Consider the following 27,884-nt stretch of genomic DNA (forward strand, 5'->3'; position numbering starts at 1 on the left):
GGGTTTTAACCAACGTGAGGGCATTGATTTTAAGGAGACTTTCTCATCAGTATCTAAGAAAGACTCATTCAAGATCATAACGGCTCTTGTAGCTCATATGGATTTAGAGTTACATCAGATGGATGTAAAGACTGCCTTTCTCAATGGGGATCTGAATGAGAATGTGTACATGTTGTAGCCCGAAGGTTTTGTAGCTACTTGCTTAGAACATTTGGTTTGCAAACTTAAGAAGTCCATCTATGGGTTGAAACAGGCATCGCGACAGTGGTACCTTAAGTTTCATGAAGTAATTTTCTCATATGGCTTTGTAGAAAATACTGCAGATGAATGCATCTACATTAAAATCAGTGGGAGTAAGTTCGTTATGATGATTTTGTATGTTGATGACATTCTGTTGGCTAGCAGTGATACCAGGATGTTGAGCGACACCAAGAAATTCTTATCTCAAATATTTGAAATGAAAGACCTTGGTGAAGCTTCTTACATCATCAGCATTGAGATTCGCCGTAACAGAACACTTGGACTGCTCAGCCTGTCACAGAGGGCCTATATTACTAGAGTAATCGAAAGGTATGGTATGAAAAATTGTGCTTTAGGAAAATCGCCCATTGTAAAGGATAACAAATTTGATCTATTTCAGTGTCCAAAGAATGATTTGGAAAAGAATCGAATGAAAGAATTTCCGTACGCATCAGTAGTATAGAGCATCATGTATGATCAAGTCTGTACGCGACTGGACATTGACTTTGTTGTTGGAATGTTTAAAAGATATCTATCTAATCCAGGAATACAACATTGGATAGCTGCAAAGAAAGTATTATGGTATCTTCAGAGAACGAAAGACTTCAGACTCACATATAAAAGATCTGATCAATTGGAGTTGATCGGATATTCAGATGTAGACTTGGCAGACTGCGTTGATATTAAGAAGTCTACTTCAGGATATATCTTCATGATGATGGGAGGAGCTGTGTCGTGAAAAAGCGTGAAACAATCTATCACAACCTCATCGACTATGGAAGCTGAATTTATTGCCTGCCATGAGGCATCTAATCAGGCACTATGGTTACAGAGTTTCTTCTCAGGTTTGCGGGTACCGGAGCATATCTTGAAACCATTGACAATATTTTGCGATAATTCGACTGTCATTTCCTTCTCTAGTAACAACAAGCATTCGTCAAGGTCGAGGTATATCGACATCAAGTACCTTATTATAAAGGAAAGGGTTCAGAATCATCAAGTGTCCGTAGAATTCATCAGCACTAAGCAGATGATTGCAGATCGGCTCACTAAAGGGCTCCCTATCACGCCATTTCAGGAGCATGTAACATCCATGAGAGTCATTGATCCCACAGATATTTTCAGTTAATGAGAGTTGAATGTACTTTAATTTTTCACAAACACTTAGAGATCTCGTTTTATGCAGTTTGTTTGGATGATTTTGATATAAAGCTTTATTTCTACTTCTCTCTCTCTATATATATGCGCACATTTTGAGTAAGTAGGACTCTAGTCATTTCTCGTTAGAGACAAGTAAAAGCTTCAGGATCTCTTAAAGATAGGCACATATTATCAAACTAAAGTATGTAATCCTTATACCACATTGCCTAGTTCTTGATCTATTTCGTTAAGATTGAAAGTATTTGTGATCGCGCTTAGACTCACTTCGCTTAAATTAAATGTTGTGATGACTACCGCGTTTCGATACTGACCGTCTTGATGGACCAGATTAAATAACATTACTCATACTGTCTAACTGTTTCATTAGTTAACCATTTGGATATTTTCTTAAAAGATCAAAACTTGTTTTCAAAATTATTCTATATGACTATCATTGACGTTACTCAATGAGGCCCAAGAGGGAGAATGTAAGAACTCTATTTAGTGGGCCTTACTGATCAACAGTCTGGATTGTCAATCAATTGGACTGGATGATTGAGTAGACCAGTGAGCCCCACTTCAAGTGATTTACTGCGCAACTTTAATTGCGCAGCAGTGCGTATTGGGGCTGGAATGCTATGACTATTTACGTAGACAATAATTTGAGTCGAACCGGGACACAACAATGTGGAGAGTGGGAAAGGAGTTTTGATGGGTTTTAAACTCTCTCTCCACATTCTCTATAAAAGGGAGCTGGGTCCCCGATCCTATACCACGGTAGAATTCTAGTCCCATCTTGTGAATTACGGAAAGGGTGTGAAGGAGAGGAAGATCTTAAGCTCTATAGGAATTCTGGTATTCTGGTATTTTATCTGGATTCCATGGCGGCATCTCATTTAGGTACGTTATTTGAACCCTTGATCCCCATGTCCCTTGCACAGATAGAACCGTGGATCTATTCCGCATATAGATTAAGTCTCACAAGTGACTCATGCACTTGAAATGTGAGTTATTTGATGCTCCCATGGTAGATATGCACTTGATATGCAAGAACTTAGAAATGGGATATCCACTAGACATGCAAGAACTTAAATATTGCACACATGGTATTCAGTAACTCAAATTAAGCCAGCTAGTCTCTACATCACAACATTGAAAGTCAAAATTGGCTGAACAAGCTGAACCTCTCATTTATAGACTCACTACAAGGAAACAAAACTTTAGCCATGCTTTTTAAAGCCAAGTTTAAAAATTGAGGCAAAATGTGCTATTTAATCTCAGTTATCTACCAATTAAGGATAGTTAATATGTGGTTTAGGTTTAAAGTCAACTTATAGCCATGGTTGTTAAAGAACTAAGGTTACAAGTTAGTTTTTAACCTTGGTTTTTAGGGAACCGAGGGTAAAACTTAACTTTTGGCTATAGTTGCTAAGGAACTGAAGTTGAAAGTCAACTTTTAACCATGGTTACAAACAAGTCATGGTCAAAAGTCGGCTTTTAGCCATGGTTGTTAAGCAACCAAGGTTAAAAGTTGACTTTTAACCATAGTTGCTAACGAATCAAGATTAAAAGCTAGTTTTTATCTTCAGTTGTTAAGGAATCGATATTAAAAGCTATATTTTAGCCACAGTTTCTAATAAATCAAGATTGAAGGTTAAGTTTAACCTATGGTTTCTTACAAATTGCATGAGGTTAATTAAAAGTCAGCTTATAAGAACATGTTCATGGTCTAATAATAATAAAAGACTGATGCATGGTTAGTATAAAATGATCAACGGTCCACATTCACAATCAAAAGGCCTCAGATAAAAAAATGGTAAGAATTTAGAAATTGTAGATATACATAAGTACATGGAATGAGGTAATCATCGTTGTATGTGTTTACAAGCTTTCGCACTGTACGGAGGTTTGAGCGGACAAAAGGTCAGTTTGTTATGTTGTTGGTCTTGGATACATGACCCAAGCAGTCATCAATAAAGAACATCACGACCCTAGATCTTGATGACCTGTTTTGCTATCGGTGGCATCCGTGTGTCTCAAACGGATGATGACAGTGTCATGAGAGATGGGTGGTGCTACGCGGACATTGACTGCATAGTTCTTTACTGTAAGTGGGCAGCCACCACCACCACGTCCGGGCCCGTTGGTGCACCCCGAACGTCCGGACGGTGGCACGGGTCCTTTCTGGAGAGCCTGTAGCATGACGATGCCATTCTTCGATCCCCACTCTCCGTTGAACGGCCTTGATGCGTCTAGTGGCCCAAAGCTAGAGATCAAGAAGATAAAAATGATGGATGCAATTGGTAAGATTCTAGTTAGACTCATCTCTGCCAAGGAAGAAGAGATTGGTTTTGCTTAAAGAAGATGTGGGGTTTTTCTTTTTGAAGATTTTGAGGGTTTTTATCTGGGATTTGAAGATTTTGATGAGGGAAAGATGGGAGGGTGGAAGGTTTATATATAGGCGGGCGATGTCGAATTCAGGACGTGAGTTTGGAGTTGGTTTGACTACGACTCGGTAAGATTTAAAATTCACGGGAGCGGAGCTTGAAGATGGGTTTGACTAATAACACGCGGGGCGAGACCTGGTATTATATTTATTTTTGCTCGATTTGAAACTAGGCTTCTCTCTAAGACGCTTGTAGGTGGGCCCCATGGTTTTGTGATCCACACCGTTGATACACGATGGGTGTAACGTTAGATGGAGAACGACCCAAAATTTGTATGGATTAAGAGATCTTACCATTCCACTTTTCATAGGTATTGAATCATATAATAGTCAACGTGTCAGAGATTCGGATGGCAGGACTTTGTGGGACCCAACGTGATGTATGTGTTTTCTCCATGCCGTCCATCTGCTTTGCCAGCTCATTGTAGGGCATGAGCTCAAAATAATACTACAAGGACTACCGGAGATATGACGTCTAATGATGTCCATCTAATGCCGACGATGATGTTTATTTAACATCCAACCTGTTCATAAGGTCACATAAACCCTGATGAAGGGAAAGCACAAATATCAGCTTGATCCAAAACCTCAGTGTCCCCCAGGAAGTTTTCAAACGGTAGGTGTTCAATCCCCACTTTTTCCTGTGGTGTGGTCCACTTGATTTTTGGGTATGCTTCAATTTTGGGCTCATGCTTTAAAAAATATTGAAAAATGGATGAATGGTGTGGATAAAACAAATACATGACAGTGTGCTACACATAGTCCTGCCTCATGGGGGCGGAGTCACCATGCAATCCGCGTCAGATTTGGATGGTCCAGTAGTACAGCTATGCTATGAACTTTTTTGCTTCTTGGTAGGTCACCACTTGCAACTCTGTTAATTTTATAAATTATACATGTATTCTGGTGGGCTCTACAAAAATGACTGGGCCACACCATGATATTTACTAACTGTACGAACCAACAGCATAAACAAAGAAGCTAACAGATCAATAGGAAAGCATCTCTCCAAAAAATGACCAGAATTCGCCAGCGGCTTGAGATTCTGCAGATAGTACTTGGCTTTAATAAAAACAAGGAAACAAGGCAGTGATCCAATCGCCTCAACTTGCAGCTGAGCAGCAGATATGATATCCTGGTGCGATATGGAGGAGACGCTCAGCAGTAGCCACAGGCACCCAGCTTGACAGTCAAAAGACCCAACGGCCGAGACAGCCACCACTCTGCAAACACCCAGATTGCAGGCAACAGTAAGCAACCCCAAAATTCACAAACAGCTAACCCACCTGCTCATTTCACAAAAACTGAAGGAAGTGATGCTGCAGAAATCCACGATAGAGAAGCAAAAGGACCATGTTGACCCATTCCAGCTTAATGCAGAGTACCTTCTGCTGGCAGCATGTAGCCATGGCTGCCTTGGTGGCTGCCACTATCCGGAGCAGTTGTGGCAGGGAAAACCCTTGCAGTCTTTTCCTCTACATTTTAATAAATAAAGAAAAAAAGGGAAGGAGAGAGAGAAGGAAGAGTGGGTTGGTGTTTGGTTTCGGTAAACCCTAGAGGAAGAAGTGATTTTTTCGGCCCGGAAGTGGGCCTGATTGTGTTTGGGTCCATTGTGGAAGGAATTTGCAGTCGTTATGGGCCCAAAACTATTGCAGACAGCGGGCCTTACTCTGTGAAGCCTAAGGAGAATATTGTTGCTATCTAACTTTTGTTTACCATCTCCTTTTATCGAATATGCTCAAATTTGGGCTCGGGCCCATATCCACTAATGTTGTTTTTAAATGGTCAAGATGATGCCATCTAGCTCCATATTTTGTGTCAAAATGTTGGGACCATAGTACACTCTATATAGGAATCTGGACAGCAAAACAAGATGGGCTGAATGAAACTCCAAGTTACCTATTATAAAGATCAAGTACATCGTTTTAAGTGCCTTTAATTGGCCATTTGTGGCTAATTTAGGGCAAATGATGAGAGGGGGGGTTTTCAGCAACATCTATTTAATGGTGAAGTCTGTTTTTTGTCATTATTGTTCATCTTGTCCATGACCAGGTTGCCTTCATCTCTTTGGGAAGACCCTCATTAGATCTATAGATCAAGAATCTGAGGGGAGTTGCTTCCCATCAAAGCCAAGCGCTCTGCCACCATATTGCTCTCCCTGCAGATGTAATCAATAGATGAACTAATTAATGAGATGCCATTTTTTGATGTCTTCTAAGATGAACCACAGCTTTCAGGGAGTTTTTACATTGGGATCTTTGAGGCAATCGACTACCACTTTCGAATCCGATTCAATATTAATTCTTTTAAAGCCCAGAGCCTTACATTAGATGCGGCCTTCCTGAATTGCACAGGCCTCTGCAATTGTATCACAGCGGTTACATTGGTGACAACCATGATTTATTCAATAGTTCGAGTTTAATATAAGAGGATCCAAGCCCGAGATGACATGGTGGCCCGAGATGTCAGACCATGTCCAATTGAGATCTGGGCCCATTTGCTGTCAGACCATGTCCCATTGGTTAACCTGACCAGTGCCCTGAAGGACTATCGAGTCAGCACAGGATGTCTTAACCATTCTTTACTTCCATGGACGATTATTAGTAGGTCTAAAACTAAATGGGCTTAAATATTCAGTCCAATCATCATAAAAGAAACTGATGTTTAATATAAAATTGTCAACCGTCCACATTCACGATTAAAAGGCCACAAATAAATAAATGGTAAGAATTTCAAAAAATGTAGATATAAACGGATACATTTGTTTGGGAAAGATATACATAAATACATGGCATGAGGTATCATTATGGTATGTAATTAGAAACTTTCACAATATACAGAAGCTTGAGCAGACAAAAGGTCAGTCTGTTATGTTGCAGGTCTTGAATACATGCACCCGAGTAGTCATCAATGAAAATCATCACGACCATTGTTCTTGATGGCCCATTTTGCTATCAGCAGCATCTGTGTTTCTCAAATCGATGATGACAGTGTCATGAGATCTAGGTGGTGCAACGCCGACATTGACTGCGTAATTCTTTACTGTAAGTGGGCAGCTACCACCACCATGTCCAGACCCGTTGGTGCACCCGGAACGTCCGGATGGTGGCACAGGGCCTTTATGGAGAGCCTGTATCATGACGATCCCATTCTTTGATCCCCACTCTCCATAGAATGGCCTTGATTCGACGAGGGGCACAAAGCTAGAGATCAAGAAGATAAAAATGATGGCTATGATTGGTAAGATTCTAGTGGGACTCATGTCTACGAAGGAAGAAGAGATTAGTTTTGATGTTGGGTTTTTTGTCTAGAGAAGATACGGGGTTTGAAGGTTTTGAATTTGATGAAGGAAAGGAGGGTGGAAGGTTTATAAATAGGCGGTCCATGTTGAATTCAGAACGGCAGTTTGGATTTAGCTTGCCTGCGACTCGGTATGGTTTAAAATTCACGAGAACCGAGGTTGAACTTGGAGTTGGACTACTAACACGCGGGGGGTGGACTAGACCCGGTATCAGCTTTAGCTTAATTTTTGCTCGATTTCAGACTAGAGTTCCCACGAAAGACGTGAATAGGTGTCTTGAGGCACGTGGCACTTATAGGTGGGCCCATGGTTTTCATATCCAAGCCGTTGATTCAACAGACAGTGGTGGCAGGATACCCTGTGGCCTGCAATGTTGTATGCGTTTTATCCATGCAGTCCACTATTTTTCCAGCTCATTTTAAGGCATGCGCCCAAAACTGACGGCATTTCAGGTTCAAATGGACGACACCACATAGAATAATGAAGAAAATGACTTTCACAATTGAATTCTTTCCATTCCTACATTGAAATTTTTTTATCTTTTTATTTTCCTTCCAACCTGTTTACGAGGTCACATGGACCTGGACGAACAACAACTACAAATATTTACCCAAGCCATGTAGGGTAAATATTTTATCAAAGTTACATTCAATATACAAAATGGCCACTAGTTTAAGAGTATATCATAATTACAATTAATTAAGTTACATCCCAATTTTGTATATATATATATATATATATATATATATATATATATATATATATATATATATATATATATATATATATATATACAAGTGTACGACATCCACAAATTAATATAGCAATTCAAGTTTCATATATACACAATCCACAAGTATGATAAGATATTGAAGTCCAATATGTAAATATTTATATAAGTTAAATGTTGAGCATATAATTTGAGGTTCTATCCCAATTATAATACAAGAGAGCTATTACTTAACTAATATGAAAGCGGAAAGTCCAAGGGAAAAAATTATGACCTTACGAGTTGAATCGCATACCAATATTGTTAGGTAATGGATGCACCCTTAAAATCGAATCCTACCATGAATTATGAAACTGTACGGTTTGATTAAAGTTCTACAACTACCCATGGTTAAGATCATGGCTTAGGGTTTGAATTACTTAGATTTATAGTTTTGATGCAGAACTAGGGCAGTTGATCTAGGGTTTAAATTAATTCTAATAAAATTCTAATAAAAAGCTTATAGATTAATTAACTCACCTAGACATTGGATTGGAATCAATTCGGTCCCGTTCTCAGATTCAAGAGTGGTGATTGAAGATTGGGTTTCACTACATTTCAATTAAGAAAATAACTTCAAAACATTTTAATTAAAAAACATATTCTTAGGTTCTAAAACTTTGAAGTCCAAAATTCATCTTATTCAACCAAATTGACTCAACTCGATATTGACCCAGTGTAACCTGAATCAACCCAGTTATCAACCCGATAAGACAACAACCTTGACATGGTTGAGACTTTTCTCGACTGGAACCCAAGCCAAATTTGGCCCCAACTGACCAATTTAGTGAGCTGAGTTAACACGGTCGTGACCAGTCAGCAACAACATTGCTTCTCTTCTTTTCTGCTTTCTCTCTCTTATCCATCCTCCTCTTCCTTCTTCTCAGATCGATAAGTAAGGTGTGCACATACCATGCCCTAACTCGCCCAGAACTCAACTTGACCTGCCCCAATAACCCGACTTGACCTAATGACTCGATTGAACCCATCTTGATCATAAATCAAGCTCGATCGACTTGATCTAGCCTAATCTACCTGTTGCACTAAAGATACCCAAAAACAGGTCAACAACAATCGGAACTCAGTGACTGGCTAGACTCGACAAGCATGCTAAACCTAACCTGACTCAACCTAGCTTGACTCAGTGAAGAACGACAGAGTTGACTTGGCAGTGGCGGTGCGTCTGGTGGGTCGAAATGGCAGCTTGCCTCTCTCTTTTCTCTTAACCTCCTCCTTATCTTTCTTCTCTCTTAGCTCAACTGACAACATCTGGACTTAAACTAGACCCTAACTCGCCTCAATGACTTGACAGCGAGTCAGGTTCCTGAATCCGATACGTTTCTAGACCCACACCATGGCCACCACTTCTCTCGCATTCCATCTTCTTTCTTTTCTCTTCCTCTTCTTCTTTCAAAGTCTAGCAATGTTTGGACTCAGACAGAGCTCGACCGGACACACTAGGGCAGCAACTCATCCCGACTCGAGACTTGTCTGCTCGGCTATGTTGGAAACGTCAAACCCAAACAAATGTTTTGAACGTTTCTGACATTATCTCCCAGCACCGTTTCAAGTTTTGAATTCCATGAACGTTTCCAGCATTATCTCCTAGCTCCACCGTTTCAAACTTTTGAATTTCCATGTTCTGTTACATGCACCTAATGAATACCAAATTGGACAATTTTGTAATTTTACAAAGAATCCAGATGCCTATATATTCCTTCCCTGTATCCGATTATAGCAATGAAATAAAATAACAATTTCTAGCAGCTTCTTTTGAAAAAGAAGAAGAAAACTGGTTCTTTCTCTATCTGTGACTGGCTGAAGCCAATAGAAAAACAGATTCTCTTCCTTGTTCTTGTTGTGCACGGTACAACAACAGGTTCCTACAAACAGTCCATGTTCTTGTTGTGCATGATACAGCAACAGGTTCCTACAAACAATCCCAACAAACTGGTATCAGAGCACCAGGTTCAACAGATTTACAACCCTGATTCAGCAAAGTTACAACCCCATTTCAACAGAGAGAACTAGATTCCACAATAGTGTAGCGGCTAGATTGTTCTTCATCCAGCAAGTAAACATCATTCCTGTTTGTTTGCTACAAGTCCCTGATTAAATGGCCAACTCGATCCAGCCGCAAATTCTGAAATTGTCTAAGGACAACTATGAGAATTGGTGCATCCAGATGAAAGCACTATTCGGGTCATAAGATCTATGGGAGATTGTCACTGATGGGTATGTAGAACCCACAACGGAATAAGAAGCTCTCTACACCACTGATCAATGGGCGGTCCTCAAAGATCAAAGAAAGAAGGACAAGAAGGCTTTGTTTCTTGTATATCAAGGGTTGGATGAGTCCACCTTTGAACGGATCGCTGAAGCGACAACATGCAAGCAAGCATAAGAGATTCTTAGCATAATCTTCTAAGGAGTTGATTGTGTGAAGAAGGTTCGTCTCCAAACTTTTAGAGCCGAATTCGAGACCTCACACATGAAGGAATGTGAGACCATTTCTGATTTTTTTAAAAGGTTACTTGTTATTGTTAACAACTTGAAAAGAAATGGTGAAAAGATCGAAGATGTACGGGTTGTTGAAAAAGTACTTTAATCCCTCACAACCAAATTTGAGCATGTGGTTGTTGCCATAGAAGAATCAAAGGACTTGGAAAATCTATCCATTAAAGAATTGATGGGCTCGTTGCAAGTATATGAACAACGAATGCAAAAGAACACGGGTTCAATACTTGAACATGACTTAAAGTCTAAGTTGACTCTAAAGAATGGTCCTACACAACGAGGTGGCCGTGGCACTAGTAATCGTGCAAGAGGCAGAGGGCGTGGATATTATCCAAGCCAATCACAAAATCAACAAAAGATTACAAATTTCTGTGGAAGAGGAAATGGTAGAGGTCGATTCATGCGTGGACATGGAAATACAAAAAATATTCAATGTTACAAGTGCAACAAGTTTGGTCATTATGCTTCAGACTGCTGGAGCAAACCAGTAGATCAAGATGAGCATTCTAATTATGCAGAAGCATCAAATCATGAAAAAGAAGACTCCACACTTCTACTTGCATAAGCAGAAGCATGTGATCAACATGATGTGTGGTATCTCGACTCTGGTGCGAGTAACCACATGTGTGGAAAGAAGGAACTGTTCGTGGAACTAGCAGAAAATGCTCGTGGCAATGTGAGTCTAGGAGACTCATTAAAAGTTCCTGTGAATGGTAAAGGAAAAGTTAAAATCTATCAGAAGAATGGTGTGCCGAATGTTATCTTTAATGTGTATTATGTACCAAACATGAAAAGTAACATCCTCAGTATCAGCCAACTCCTTGAGAAGGGGTATGTCATACACATGGAAAACATTCTCTCTCCATAAGAGATGCACACGGGAGACTTGTGGCTCAAGCACTACCAAAAAAAGGGGCAAAGGCTACGGATAAAAACTGTAGCCAAAAGCCTATGGCTACGGTTATCGTCCGTAGCATGACCGTAGCCATTGATGCCGTAGCCATAGGTCAAAGAGCTATAGCTACGGATTCTATCCGTAGCCATAGAAGCAATGGATATGGATTAAAACCGTAGCCATAGCTTCTGTAGCCTTAAAGTACTTATAGCTACGGATTATATCTGTAGCTAAAAGCTCAGTAAGAACCTAGCAAAAGACCTATGGCTACGGTTTTAGTCCGTAGCACGACCGTAACAATAGGTCTAAAACCTATGGCTATGGATTTAATCCATAGCCATAGATTAAAATAACTACAGAATAATCCGTAGCAATATTCAGTATTTAATAACAGCTACGGTTGTAAGATTACCAGCTACGGTCAATATCTGTAGCTATCGCCTACATTTAAATAAAATTACAACCATTCATTCATTCAATTACCACCTGCATAATCATTCATTCGTTCATTCAATCAATTACAATCATTCATTCACTTAGTCAATGAATCAATTACAACCATTCATTCAATAATGAATCAATTACAATCATTCATTCATTCAATTCGATTACAATTACAATAATGTTGAAAGTACAAATCTTGGTGAGTTTGTGTGCACTTGCATATGGCCAGGTGATTCCTTCATCCGCCATAGATAGAAAATGGATGCAAGTATCAATAGTCCACTTGCACATCCGACAGCTATACCGATAATTTCTCCCACGCGTCTTCTGTAATTATATTCAAGGGCGAACCACCACTAGAGGACTCTGCAACATAAAAAAAAAGAATCAGTCAATTGAAGAATGATGAAAACTAAATGCAAGGAAAATATAAAATTCCCCTGATGTAAACTAAATTAATGCTCCAAACAGCGTTCATACATTGCTAAAGTACTGTTGAAGCAAGCAATCATTCACTACACCACACATTCCATAGAAGTACAACAAGTTCAAAAACACCTACAGATGATTCATACATACCTTATTATAAGAATCAAATACCATAGCATTAGTCAAGTGATGAAAATTTGAAAATGGAAAGGGAATCAAGAGTGGTAAAACTAAAAAATATGAAGAGAGATGAAAGTGCATGTAATTGGCAACTTTCAAAGAAAAGAAAAAAGAAGTAACTAATAAAGTAAGCTTGTTAAGCCCACATGCACCTCATACAAGGCCACAGTACTAGCCTACCACTTGCATGGGAAGTCTGACATGTGCATCAGGTGGGCTCAATGTGGAGAAAACCTAGAGAAAAATCCGTCAGTAATGGGTCACTCCTGGAAGTATGATAGAAGAAAACTAACTAACAAACTCCCAAAGAGGACCATGTCCTCTATATATCAATGAAGATAAAAAAGCATTTTCCAATACAGACAATTGTTCTTTTTTTTTTTTTTTTTAAGGGGATATTAGACATACTCAGTGTTGCAGCCATACATTGATATATCTCAAAATATTGCACTTCCCATTTACAAATATTCCTGAATATCATCGATACATGTGACGCGTATCAATGATATATCAATACAGAATATTCAGTTGCAGTTGAGCACTTGAGCATGAACCGAACAATCTAGCCAAATCAATTTTTTAACTTGATCATTTGATTTAACATGTTAATTTCACAATCAATTTGAGACACCTTATATTAACTTGAGAGATGTAACACAAAAGATAACGCCAATGAGTGAACATACCGCCACCACGACAAGGATACATATCACTTTCCCTTCACCATTTTTGAAGAAAACCAATTGAGCTGCAAAAATAGAAAAACAAGAACATGAATAAATAATAGCAAAAACTAGTAATCCAGAAATATTTCAAATTTCATATAAAGCATACACCGTCATCGTAGGTGGCGAGCCAATAGGTCTAAAACTAGTAATCCAGAAACTTGAAAATTTTTCATCAGAAATTCTAAAAGGAATGAATTTACAAAATGGTCCACATTCAACAATCAACAGACACATTGCCCAGCTGATGAGTGGATGGGCCTGATTTTTGGACCACATAATTTACATGCTTGGGCCCACCTGATGCATGGCATTAATCTGAATGTCCAATAGATTTGCCTGATAGGTCCATGTGGGCACATGTAAAGGTGTATGTGGACATAAGAAACTCTTGACTTCAATATAAAACAGGAGGGAGAACCCTTCAGATCAATCATGATAATAGAGCAACTGTTGTACTCAAATTTTCAATAGTTTAATCCAGTAAATAAACAGATTGATGATTGTAAAAGAAGTTAATCATTCAAAACTCTTTCAACCATGTGAAAAGGACCACATCCTTTATAAGGACCTTTCTTAATCTAGTTTCAAGCTTTAAATAAAATGGTTCGGTACAGAAGAGCACCTTTATCTTGTCAACGACATTTTCTTTTGCCGCATTTATTGTGTGAGTTGCTCCTAGCATCTTTACATTGCAAAGTTTATCATCTTGAACATCAACAGCAATAATTTCAGAAGCCCCAAATGCCCGTGCTATCTGTAAACAACTAGGAGAAGTAATTTAGTCATAATGATGTAAACCTGAGACTCAAGATTCTATAAAAGTAGAAACGTTATATTATATGCCATCAACTATGCTGAAGGAATTTGAAAAAGAAATATACAGCATTTACATGGGTTGTCACCAGCATCATGGTAGAGTTGTCATCATTATTTTTTTTTTTATTTTTTACTTTAAAAAAAAGTCAAATCACTGTCCCAGCTAATTTGATCAGCAGCGTATGCATTTTCATATCAGTAATAATATCCAATTCAACATCATCATCACCTCAGACTTGTCCCAAGTATTTGGAGTTAGCTTCGGGAATCCTTTTCAAAACAGAATCACAAATTAAAAAAAAAATTTAAAAAGTTAGGTAAAACAGAGTATATATCCTCATCCCCTTAGAACATGTAGATAGACGAAACTTTGGATAAAAAACAGCCACTTAGCCAACAGAGACTGCAGCGTCTGAACCAAACAAGAACAAAAACTAAAAAACAAAACAAAAAAAAAAAGACAAAATGGACACCAACTTACCTACTACTTGAATCTCTCCATTGCCAATCAGACGCCTTAGAGCTTGTCCTCGAATTCAGAAAAAGGTGTCATCTGCTCCTTCAGACCCTTCCTCTTTCGGATATCAGCCACCAACTGCCCCGCCTGCGATCCCGCCTCCATTGGATCAGACGACATCATGTCCCGGTGATCAAACCCGCACTGTGGGAAGGCCTGTCTAGATTTTGTTGCCCTCAAAGTCCCCCAGAACCCAAACGACTCAATGATAGGTAGGTATGCCTTGATGTTGTAGAGCGGCGTGCCAGGCCTCTGCATTTCCTCAAAGACATGACCACGCTTTTGGTTTAGGACACCATAGATGCCACCGAGCGCTTGTTCAGGTGCCTGTATCTCCACCAAATAGACAGGCTCCAAAAGCCTGGGTTTTGTAGTTAGTTGGGAGGCATATATGACCCTTCTTGCTGTCAGGATGATCTGTCCACTGCCCCTGTAGATTGCATCAGCATAAAGAACAATGTCACAGACCTCAAAGCATATACCCCGCATGTTTTCTTCAGCCAATGCTCCTTCCTTTGATGCCCATTGGAACCCAGCCACAACAGAATCCTTGATTTCATTCAGGTACTGAACTCCCTTTCACATGTCAACAACCATATTTGGGCTAGTAGTTTCGGGTCCAAAACACCAGATCTTCTTGGCAAGATCCTTGTCCCACCTGAACTCTTCAGATAGGATCTTTGAGCGGGCTTTTGGGTCATCCCTAGGGCCGATACACCCATCTTCCAAGGGACGGGCCTCCATGTAGAGACGATTGTGCTTGTTAAGGGACTTGCTCATTACAATCCTGACTGACTTCTCAAGCACCGTCTCACAGAAAAAGACAACAGGATCCAAAACAAGAATCTCAGCCCCGCCCATGAAATCTTCCTGCAAGTCCTTTAAGCAAATCTTGAGGTGGAGCTCTCCACAGATTTTTGCCCCCAAAAGCCCTTAAGAAACCCAGATTTAGGACATACCCCACAAACCTCTGCCCAAAACACCTACTTTTTTAAATGTAGTAAATAACTCACAGATTGCATGTAGACCATAACCCATGCACTTAGCAGGTTAGAATTTATTCACTGGGTGAACCATAACCTATGAACATAAACAACAAATATGATAAAAGCATTTCCCACATTTTTGCAGCATTGGACCCACATTTTGTTGGCATTACTATCTTCTCATTTCTACTCCACACCAAAGCTCTCATTTCCCATGAGTTTTGGAGCATAGACAATAGCTTTTCATGCAACTCGGTTCCAAGCAGAGCATTTTAGAAAGAAGATCAATTCCTGCTGGTTCAAGATCAGGAACACAGTTGCCAAATCCTAAGTTCCAGACCTTCATTCTATGGCCTGAAAATAGGCTGTCAAGGACAAATACGAAAACAACCCGCATATTCATCTGAGTGAGGGTGTTAAAGTCTTTAACCCTTCCAAGTCAGTATATCCTCCCAAATGATCTATCAAAACTTTCACCCAAAAATAAAATACAAACAATAAAAGGAGAAGTAATAAAAATATTCAAATTACCATGCAAAGGATCAGTGATTGCAGATGTTTCAGAAAACAGTACTGTCCAGAATAGAAATTCGTTATAGCTAAAATCAAACTATTAACAAAGAAGCCACTAATTGCCGGCAAATGGTTTTCGAAATTCTGTTTACAAGAATGGAAATCAAGAAAACTCAGATGCTTTGAAATGCTTCTGTCAACTGATTCTCTTGGATTCGGTTTCAAAGGACAGTAATTAAGATCATTTGCAGCTAAAAATCGGTGCGGTGAATCGAATAAATGATAGACCAAAACTTACCTGATTGGATGCACATAGTGAACTAAGAGAGTAGAAAAATAAAAACAATGACTAACTTCACCCAACGATGCAGGAGTAGATTAAGAATAAATGGAAAATAAACACCAAGGAAATTAGAACTTTCTCTGCTATCAAATAATGTAGTATGAGACTGAAATTTTTTAATACAAGATAGTGGGAGAAGTGTAGGAGTTGACAAATAAGAAATATGAAGTAATTGCAGAAATTCTCCTTCTTTAAACACAATATAAAATAGAATTTATATTACTAAATAAATAAATAAGAAGAAGATGGCTGTTAAATGAACTTGGAACAACCTTCTCAAATATCATGCCTCTGATAAGGATAAAATTATGACATCAGGAGAACTTTTGATACTCTGGCAAAGTGTGATGGATGAACTGGACAAAATATGGTATGGGTCCCAGTTGATACATAATAAAGAAAAAAAGATACTTTTTATTTGATTTTATGACTTTCAGATTGGTGAACAGTTATTGGACGGTTGCAATGAAAATCATCAAGCATCATCATTCACTGACAAAATAGGAAATCATACATATATATCCCTAATTAGGGTTTCAACAATGTAAATCCCTAATTAGGAATTCACCATTGTAAAGTCCAAAAGCAAGCTATCAACCCCATAGTTACTTGATGGCAAATCCATAAGTTGGCCCATCAATAGCACGGTTTAGATCAACTGGCCTGCAGGCTGATTGGATAATAGCTTACACACTAGATCATTCACTCGGTAGGATAGACTCAGATCATGAGACTGAGAGAATTACATTCAGATTTGGTGTGAACTATCTTCAACATCCAATCAGACATACTTTCATAGATCCCAAACCATTCCTCCTTTGATATCAATATCTTGAAGAGCCCATCATTGCCCACACTGATAATTCAAAATTAATCTGTCAATCCCACAATTTAGAAAATTCTGTCCATAATGCAATTAGGCTATTATGGCAAAACCAAGAGATGGCCCACCAATTTCATGTTTTGGATCACTTAATTAGTAGGCGTGCATGGTTTTAAGACTCGTCCAAGTCTGGTGGGACTTCAACGAGTCAGCCCAGACTCGTTGGAACCCGATTCGGTTCGACACCACAAGTCATCCACCCCAAGTCACCCCTGACTTGGGCAAGTCTGGCCGATTCAGGCCCAATTCAGGTGAGTCTCAAATCGACTCAGGGCTGAATGAGTCAATCCAAATCTTCGAGTCTTTTAATCATGTAGGTACATTCATTAAGGGATATTAATGGTCTATCATTTGTTTGTCATTTACTGAATGCACCATTCAATAAGTGAGCCCACTAATGTGAAAATATAAATTGAAAATTGTTAAAACAGAGACATTTCATCAAACACATGTTCTGCACACCTTAAACATTCACAACAAATGATGAATGACAAGACTATTCTATATCTGCATCCATTGTATAAATGGCATACATCTATAAAAACCCAGACTATCTAGATCATTGGTTCCATTGTTTACCAGAAATGGCCAGGGAAGAGGTGATGGGTGGGGGCTGTTGGTCGCACTTAGAGTGGTGAAGATGATGTTGGAGACGTCAGTTAACTGCAGGTAGCACACTGCCAGGAAACGTCAGTTAACAAATAAATCCAAACATGTTTGAATACCTTCCATGCAAACAGGCCATGAAAGATGTTATCAAAACTAACTGCCACGAAGTAAACCATAGACAAGCAAAAATGAAGTGCCAAAGCCCTGACACCTACAAAGAGCGAATAGTGACAGCAGAGCCTTTCTTGCCATCATATATTGAACATAGCAACACAAAAAGCTTCAGAAAAAAAAAATACCTTTCAAAACAAAGCTTCAAAAAATTCAAAATGCATATAAAGAAACCAGGTTAATGCAGGATTGAAAAGAAAAACCAAATCAAAGGTAATTCTTAGATAGACAACAAATACATGGATAAATTGTTAAAAATTACAAAAATAAATTAAAAAATCAGAAGAATAAAAAATAAAAAAATAAAAATCAGATATGGTTTCAGATCAAAAAGAAAAACCCAATTCGTTTTAGGGTCAAAGAGAGAAAAAAAAAAGCCCAAATCAATGAAAGTTCTCAGGGAGAGAGATAGAGAGAATCTAGTGCTTTGAAGAGGTTTGCAATTACGGGAAGATGAGAGAAGCTAGGGGATGTGGGATGTGGGACGTGGGTTACTGGAAGACGAAGGATTCAACAAGACAGAGAGAGAGAGAGAGAGAGAGAGAGAGAGAGAGAGAGAGAGGGAAAAGGGTAGGGTTTTTTTTATTTGGGCGCGGGATCTTTTTGGGCATGGAGGGATTTTTTCGAGCGTGGGACTGAGCGGAAACAGACGGTCCTATTAGGCGCTCCGTGGGCCCCATTGTGATGTATGTGGTCTATCCACACCGTTCATTCATTTTGAGAGCTATTTTTATGGCATCATCCAAAAAATGAGGCAGATCGAAATCCCAAATGTACCACACCACAAATCAATGGTAGGTGCTTAATCTCTACTATTTCCTATGATGTGGTCAACTTGAGCCTTCGATCTACCTCCTTTTTTACATACATGCCTGAAACGAAGTATCAAAATGGATGGACGGCTTAGATAAAACATACGCACTGTAGTGAACCCTATAGAGCCTCTACAAAGCGTCTGCCTCTAGTAATGAGGCGGAAGAGGTTGTAGCTTTTAGCTACGGATTAAAACCGTAGCAATATAGCTATGGTTTATATCCGTAGCCAAAAGCTTTCAAAGTCCGTAGCCTTTATTCGATTTTTTGGTAGTGAAGTCCAAATGACAAAGAATCGCATGTTTCCGCTTCATATTAACACAAAGGCTGAGAAGTGCTTTTATGAACTCATGAAAAATGATTCATGGAGATGAAATTTTCGCTTTGGGCATCTCCATTTCAGTGGCCTTAAACTCTTATCCTCATCAAGTATGGTGCATGGCTTACTGGCTATTGAAGCTCAAGAACATGTGTGTGAGGCGTGCACACTCGGCAAGCAACAAAGGAACTCCTTCCCAAGTAGAGTACTGTCCAGAAGAGCAAAGGAACCATTTCAATTGGTTCACACTGATATTTGCAAACCACTTGAAACACCCTCTCTTGGAGGTAATAAATACTTTATTACCTTCATTGATGATTTTAGCAGAAGACTTTGGGTGTATTGCATTAAAGAAAAATCTTCGCTTTGGGCATCTCCATTTCAGTGGCCTTAAACTTTTATCCTCATCAAGTATGGTGCATGGCTTGCCGGCTATTGAAGCTCCAGAATATGTGTGTGAGGCGTACACACTCAGCAAGCAACAAAGGAACTCCTTCCCAAGTGGAGTGTCCAGAAGAGCAAATGAACCACTTCAGTTGATTTACACTAATATTTGTGGACCACTTGAAACACCCTCTCTTGGAGGTAATAAATACTTTATTACCTTAGCCTCTAAGTGCCGCTACTACCTTGAAGATGATTATGCCAGACCGCAATCGGAATCTATTGAGCATCTCTTTCTCTTCGGGTGCCATGCTTCAGCCCTCTAGTCGACTTTCGGTATGTTATGTGGCGTCTCTCCCCTGGTCCAATCCTCTGTTGCCAGTAAGTTGGCACATTGAAGAAATGCCGCGACTCCCATGGCAGCTCCAAAATCAGTCAGGTTCGTCCTGTCGATCCTCATCCTTTGGGAACTCTGGCGTTCAAGAACTGGTGCTGTGTTCGACAACTCCCCCATGAATATCAGGGGATCGGTAGCCCGTTTCAGATGGTGGGCTAACTTGATTATCGGTGCTGAGCTTATGGGTGATCTGGATTGGCCTCAAAGGCGTATTCCTATTCAGTCGGCCATCCCTTTGAAGCGCCCCTCCTCGGTCCTGGTGAAATGGAGATAGCCGACCCTTGGTTGGGTTAAGTTAAACGTTGATGGCTCAGTGTTAGGGAATCCTGGTCTCTCAGGTGGGGACGAAATCTGTAGAAATGATATTGGGGCCTTTTTATTTACCTTCTACATGGCCTACGGGTTGGGTTCCAACAATTTGGCGGAGCTTCAAGCTATTCATGATGGGATGGTGCTCTGTTTAGAGAAAGGCATGGATAGGATTATTGTCTAGTCAGACTCTCGCTTAGTGATTGATAGCCTCTCATCTCAGTCAAACTATCCTTAGAAATGAAAACCGTGGATTGCTAGAATTAATCATTTATGTCGTCTGGGACTCTTCTCTTTCACTCACACTTTCAGAGAAGGTAACGGACCTGCGAATGCCATGGCTCGTCAAGGTAGCACCCTCCAGCAATCCGCGATCCTCCTCAATTCGAGATGCCTTCCTGCTCAAGTTCGCGGTATGATCATCTTGGACAGGGTTGGGCTAGGAACGATCAGATCTTATAATTAGTTTTTCTCCCCTTTTTGGCCTTTTGTTAATAGGTGGACGGTCGTCCTCTTACGATAAGTCCCCTCTCTTATTTCTGTTAGGGAAGAGGCCCGAAATTCCTTTGTGTTGTGCTCTGTAAAGGTTATCTTCCTTAGGAATGAAAAATATTGTTTTGAAAAAAAAATACTTTATTACCTTCATTGATGATTTTAGCAGAAGACTTTAGGTGTATTACATCAAAGAAAAATCTTCCGCTTTCACTATTTTTAAAATTTTCAAAGCTTGTGTTCAAGTTGAAAGTGGTCAGAAAATTAAAGTACTCAAATCTGACAGAGGTGGAGAATACACCTCAAATGCATTTTGAGATTATTGCAAGGAACAAGGCATCAAGCAGCAACACACTGTAGCCTACACGCCATAGCAGAATGGCATTACAGAACGAAAGAACCACACCATCCTCGACATGACAAGAACCATGCTCAAAGAGAAAGACCTGCCAAAGAGATTCTAGGCAGAAGCAGTTGCATGTACTGCCTACTTGCTCAATCGATGTCCAACTAAGAGTATAAGAAACATGACACCACAGGAGGCATGGAGTGGCTACAAACCGAGTGTGGGGCACCTAAGGATTTTTGGGTGTGTCGCCTATGCTCAAGTTCCAAAAGCAAGAAGAAGGAATCTTGATGATCACGACGAGAAATGCATCTTCATCAGCTACAGTGAAGAGTCAAAGGCATACAAACTCTACAACCCACTAACCAATAAAGTGGTGGTGAATAAAGATGAAGTATTCTACGAGGATGAAACCTGGAAATGGAACAGGAAAATTCGGCCAAAGAAAATCAAGTCGAGGTTAAAGAACAGGAAGAAGATAAGCATGAGAATCAGGAACAGACACCTACAACACCCTCTTCCGCCGAACCATCTGCAAGCAAAAGTCCAGCGATACGTTCCATCTCATTTGGAAGTATTCCATCAAATTAAAATTCAGCCAGCACATCTTCATCCAGTTCTCCTTCACCATTGGCTCCTATCAAAATGAGGAGCCTAAACAAATCTACGCTGAAACTGAGGAAGTAAATTTGTTCTGCTTGTATGCAGACCACGAGCCTCTTACATTTGAGGAGGTTGTAGAAGAAGAATGTTGGAAGACGGCTATGGAAGAGGAGATCCAGGCCATTAAGAAGAACAATACATGAGATCTAACTTTACTTCCTGAAGGCCAAAGAGCTATTGGCATCAAATGAGTGTATAAGATCAAGCGAAATACTGATGGTGAAATAGATCGCTACAAGGCAAGGCTCGTAGCAAAGGGTTACAAATAAAAATACGAGGTGGATTATGAAGAAGTCTTTGCTCCTGCTGCTCGCCTTGACACTGTAAAGATGATTATCTCCCTTGCAGCCCATCACAGTTGGATGATCTACCAACTAGATGTGAAATCTGCATTCCTGAATGGAATTCTGGAAGAAGAGGCTTATGTTGACCAGCCTAAAGGTTTTGTTATTCAAGGGGAGGAACACAAAGTGTATCGACTGCAGAAAGCCCTTTATGGGTTGAAGCAGGCTCCTCGTGCTTGGAATGCACGCATCGACAACTATCTTCAAGAGAACGGCTTCGCCCAGTGTCCATATGAGCATGCAGTCTACATCAAGAAAAATGCTCATGGCGACATCCTCATAGTATGCCTATATGTTGATGATCTGTTGTTCACAGGAAACAGTCGGCCGATGTTTGAAGAATTCAAGCATGCTATGTTCAATGAATTCGAGATGACTAATGGTGGATTGATGTCCTTCTTCTTGGGCATCGAAATAAAACAACAAGTCGGCGGCATTTATATATCACAGAAAAAGTATGCCAAGGAGTTGCTTAAAAAGTTCAAAATGGTAGACTGTAATGCCGTGAACACGCTTGTAACAATGGGCCTGAAGCTGACAAAAGAAGGAGAAGGAAGAAGCATGGACTTGACTCTATTCAAGAGTTTGATTGGAAGCCTAATGTTTCTCACAATCACAAGGCCGGATATTGTCTACAGTGTTGGACTTCTAAGCAGGTACATGGAAGCGCCAAAAGAATCACACTGGCTAGCTGCAAAAAGAATCCTCAAGTACGTTAAAGGAACAATGAAATTTAGTCTTTTCTATCCATACGAAGATGAAGCAATACTGTATGGATACTCAGACAGTGATTGTGGAGGTGACTAAGATGAAAGGAAAAGCACCATGGGATATGTTTTCTATCTTGGATCGACTGCTTTCATATGGAACTCAAAGAAGCAAAGTGTTGTTGCTTTGTCCACATGTGAAGCAGAGTACGTGGCAGCATCGTCCACAGTCTGTGAAGCAATATGGTTGAAGAACATGGTAAAAGAGCTGCAACATCTACAGGAGGAATCCATCATTATATATGTGGATAACAAGTTGGCAATCGAACTTGCCAAAAATTAAGTGCAGCATGGAAGGAGGAAGCACATTGATACTAGGTATCACTTCTTAAGAGATCAAGTAAAGCAGAAAATGGTGAAATTGGAGTATTGTCATACTACTGAACAGGTGACAGATATTTTCACCAAGGAACTATCGACAGATGCATTCAGACGACTAAGATTGATGCTTGGAATGAAGCCTGTTTTGGTTTGAAGGGGAGTGTTGGAAATGTCAAACCCAAATAGACGTTTTGAATGTTTCTGACATTATCTCCCAACACCATTTCAAGTTAGCACCATTTCAAGTTTTGAATTCCATGAATGTTTCCAGCATTATCTCTTAGCTCTACCGTTTCAAGCTTTTGAATTTCCATGTTCTGTTACATGCACCTAATGAATACCAGATTGGACAATTTTGTAATTTCACAAAGAATCCATATGCCTAAATATTACTTCCCTGTATCCGATTATAGCAATGAAATAAAATAACAATTTCCAGCAGCTTCTTTTGAAAAAGAAGAAGAAAACTGGTTTTTTCTCTATCTGTGACTGGCTGAAGCCAACAGAAAAAAAGATTCTCTTCCCTGTTCTTGTTGTGCACGGTACAACAGCAGGTTCCTACAAACAGTCCCTGTTCTTGTTGTGCATGGTACAGCAGCAGGTTCCTACAAACAGTCCCAACAGGCTAGTGTGTCACTTGACTACCTCCCTCTCTTTCTTCCGCCTTTCTAACTTCTCCTTCCTCCTTTCCTCTACTTCTCTTTCATTCCTTTCATCCCAGCTACACCCAGAATACGGCCAACAAAAGATCAGCGACTGAGACAGTTTGTCGGGGAAGATGAAGTCGCTCCAGTGGGGGATTCGAGATAGAGCTTCTTTTCTTCAAAACCTTTGCATTGGACGATCTGGATGCATCTTTGAAGCTCGTAGGACTCCAAAATCGAAGCTCATATGGGTTTTTCTCGGTGGGTGGGTTCGGAGGAAGAACAGAGCGGGAAAGTTTTCTTCCACGGTAGTAAGGAAGGAAGAAAACTCACTCATATACAGTTTCTAGAGTTTCCTTACATATAAAAGCCTCTGAATGGACGGTCTAGATTGATTTGGAGAAATTTCTAGAAGCGGATGGGTGGTTAGGATCGTGACAGGACACGAATGAAAAGGATTCTTTCCGCCTTTTCATTAGCAGTGAAAACCCTAAACCGAGGGTTGCTTGGAGAGCTGAGATTGATCTGAATGAACGGTCGAGATGAGGCACACGCGTACTGCCAGGCTGACAGCGAACGGGATGTGGTTTCCATTTTCAGTATAGTGCCGCACGCAGCCTGATTCTGTTGGAAACCGTGTGCACGCATGTGTGTTTCAACATGTGGGAAGCGCTAATCTTGGTCAGATTTAAGTGCTGCACCTGATGGACGGTTCAGATCTTTCAATGATGGTGGGCCACCGATCATGGTAGCGAACGTCGTTCGTTCGAATCCCGGTACGGGCGGGAAAAGTCGGAAAGAGAGGAGAGAAATCTCTTCTTCTCGGTTTTCATCGGGTTAGCGCTTGGTTTGACTGGCTTTCCAGTCTGGTGCGCTACAGGTGCACACACTGTCGTGCATACACTTCACTTTTGTGGGGTCCATAGTGATGTCTTTGACAAATCCAGTCCGTTCATCTGAGTCATCACCATGAATTAGGTCATCGACCCATGAATGAGGTAGATCTATACTTTAGGTGGGCCGCACTCAGGGTATTTTAAGTTCTATTGTTGATAACTGTCAATATGAAGGTCAAACCACTCTGAATTCGAACATTAATGGTCAAAAGGGTCCTAAAATCATTCGTACGTTCAAGACCGTCTATAGTACGAAATTTTAACATAATATATTACTATCTGAATAACATTAGTTTTTTATTATTATTATTTTAATTTTATTTTATATATGAATATATTTCAATAGCGTTGTGGGTCCCACTTTGAAGGTAGTTAGTACCATCCCTCTTATGTTTCTATACTATTTAAATATTATTATTATCATTATCAATATCCATTTTTATTTATTTATCTTTTTATTGCACATATATCTGAGATGTGGGACTTAATCTTCATGTATCATTTGGCTGCATATCTTAAGATTAGGGTTGCTTACTATAAAAGTGGGCCACTCCAAGTGAACCTCTAATTCTCAATTCTTGACATCTTGATGATTCAAATAATTTACACTTGATTTAAGAATGAGAATTTCTTCCAATGGTCCTAAGGGTCTTAGGGTCTTCCTAGATGAAGATTAATGGCTAGATTAATTGTATAATAGTCTAGTTGTGATGATCGAGTATCTGACTCTTAAAGTGGATGTTACAGACTCAATGAATAGCGGATCTGATGATCTAAGACCCAAAATTGATACTTAAGATTCAGTTTCAGCAATAACTTGATGGTCCATCCTAAGAATCAATAGTTGGAATGTGCTGATTTTGGGTTATCAAATAGAGATGAATAACGTAGGTAAGGTTTGTACCTCCATAAAAAATTGCCAAATTAAATTGTAATAGTAACACCTGAGTAATGGGGGTTTTCGGTGCTTGGGGAATGGGAGAGGACTAGAGGGTTGGAGGAGATGTGGAAGGAAGAGCGAGGAATCAGCACAACAGCAATAGCAGCAGCAAGGACAAGAAGGAGAGAGTGATTGAGATATACAGGGACATTTCGAGCTGCAACACATACAACTACGGAGACGCTCTCTACTGGGACGCTCGCTACATCCATGAGGCAGGCCCCTTCGATTGGTACCAGTGCTACTCCGCCCTCCGCCCTTTCGTTCGCAATTACATCCCTACCTCTTCTTGCATCCTTATGGTCGGCTATGGCAATGCCGTTATGTCTGAGGACATGGGGAAGGAGTGATGTAGAGCAGGTCACGGACAGTTTCATGGCCAAGATGGATCAGAAAAGGCCCGGTCGACGAAAGAAGTAATCCGGACCGTCAGACCTTAGCTCGGGCGTATCTCGCAATACGGAATGAGTTACCTGACATAAAATATATGATTTTGGGGTAGAACGAGCTACTTTAGCCCGGAATTGTGAAAAACCCCCGGATCGACGGTCGTTTCCCTATTTTAATTTCGTTTTTACTATAAATAGTAAGTTTTAGTTTGATTATAACTCTTCATCCGTCGGACTTTAGGAGTTGCGCCCAACGTGAAAAGAGCTTAGAATAATTAGGAGAACGGTTTGGTGAAGCCAAATAGGACACTTACTATTTTTGGCCGAAAACCTTGCGCACTAGTAGACATCACGGTCGTCTATAAATCGTAAGTTTACTATTTATAGTAAGTCATAGATTCTAGGAGATTGAGTTGTAGTTTGATTCTGATTTCTTTCTCATTGCTTGGTACCCCTATTTAAAGGGTTGTGAACTCGTTTTTATTCATCAATTAATCAATTTCGAATTTCTTAGAATTTATTTTTATTTTTATGCTTTCTTTCGTCGTGAATTCGAGAAGTCTTTGTGAGGAGTCCAGAGAAGCTCCGTGGAATTCGGAGTAGTTATCATCATCACGTTCATCCCTGCGTCAAGGAGGAGTATGAAGACATAGTGAACGTTGACATCTCTTCGGTTGTCATTGATATGATGAGAAAGAAATACGAGTATCTTCCTCAACTGAAATACTTGCAGATTGATGTCAGAGATATGAGCTTCTTCCAGGATGAAACGTTTGATGGTGTCATCGATAAAGGAACTCTTGATTCCTTGATGTGTGGCACCAACGCTCCGATTAATACTTGCCAAATGGTAGCAGAAGTGAGCAGGCTTCTTAAACCTGGAGGGATCTATATGTTGATAACCTATGGTGATCCAACAGTACGAATTCCTCATTTGAACCGGTCAGGATACAATTGGAAGATTATATTGTACATCATACCCAGACCAGGATTCCAAAGGCCAGAAGGTTGTAGTTCTTCATCAAAATCGTACATGGATCCTGTCCCCATCACAGAGAATGGTCTGCTCCCACCAGATTTTGTTCTAGAGGACGCTGATTCTCACTTTATATATGTATGCAAGAAGATGGACGGACTGATGGGGCTTCCTACTGAAACCATCCAGTGATATAAATATGGTGCCTCGATTGATGAGATGTCCAATTACACCACACTTAAAATATGTGTCTGTGTTTATTAAAACATTTTCCGCTTGTCATTTGTATAATGTGAATTGGATCCCATTCATGGCCCAGCACTGGTCATTATTGACATGCAAAGATGAAAAAGAAGGATTGCATCCAAAAAAAAAAACAAACACCCGAGTAATGAAAAGTATGGGGTGTTACATTCAATCTGTTAAAGGAGGGCGTCAATAGAAGTTGGGGACTTTGATCAGCATATTGTATATTGCCGAGTTGGTCCCGCCCAGGGGACTTCACTTTCTGACAGGGTCTGATAAGTTCTTTACCATTTGTTACTTCCACGTAATATTATTCTAACCCTAATACTGTCTTGGCCTATATATTCAGTCCAATAATAATAAAAGATTAATAGTTAATATAAAATGAACGGCAGTCCGCATTCACAATCAAAAGGTCTCAGATAAACAAATGGTAAGAACTTAAAAAATGCAGATATACATAAATAAATGGAATGAGGTATTATCATCGTTATGTGTTTACAAGCTTTCACACTATACAGAAGTTTGAGCAGACAAAAGGTCAATTTGTTATGTTATTGGATACATGCACCCAAGCAGTCATCAATAACGAACATCACGACCCTAGACCTTGATGGCCCGTTTTGCTATCGGTGGCATCCGTGTGTCTCAAACGGATGATGACAGTGTCATGAGAGCTAGGTGGTGCTACGCGGACATTGACTGCATAGTT

General features: G+C 39.9%; 1 protein-coding gene and 1 pseudogene across 1 annotated transcript; one reads left to right on the top strand and one right to left on the bottom strand.

The window, feature by feature from the left end:
* Window positions 1-11,916: 11,916 nt before the first annotated feature.
* On the bottom strand, window positions 11,917-19,753 carry LOC131249722 (elongation factor 2-like; annotated as a pseudogene).
* Window positions 19,754-22,383: 2,630 nt separating this feature from the next.
* Window positions 22,384-27,307, top strand: LOC131249723 (uncharacterized). The gene is made up of 7 exons (XM_058250493.1): window positions 22,384-22,703; window positions 22,809-22,959; window positions 23,149-23,229; window positions 23,581-23,682; window positions 25,612-25,907; window positions 25,955-25,964; window positions 26,585-27,307. Exons 1-7 carry the CDS (start codon window positions 22,384-22,386, stop codon window positions 27,116-27,118), a joined length of 1,494 nt encoding a protein of 497 aa, XP_058106476.1. The 3' UTR covers window positions 27,119-27,307.
* Window positions 27,308-27,884: the final 577 nt, after the last annotated feature.

This window comes from Magnolia sinica, chromosome 6 (assembly GCF_029962835.1).
Source record: "Magnolia sinica isolate HGM2019 chromosome 6, MsV1, whole genome shotgun sequence".
Classification (NCBI taxonomy): domain Eukaryota; kingdom Viridiplantae; phylum Streptophyta; class Magnoliopsida; order Magnoliales; family Magnoliaceae; genus Magnolia; species Magnolia sinica.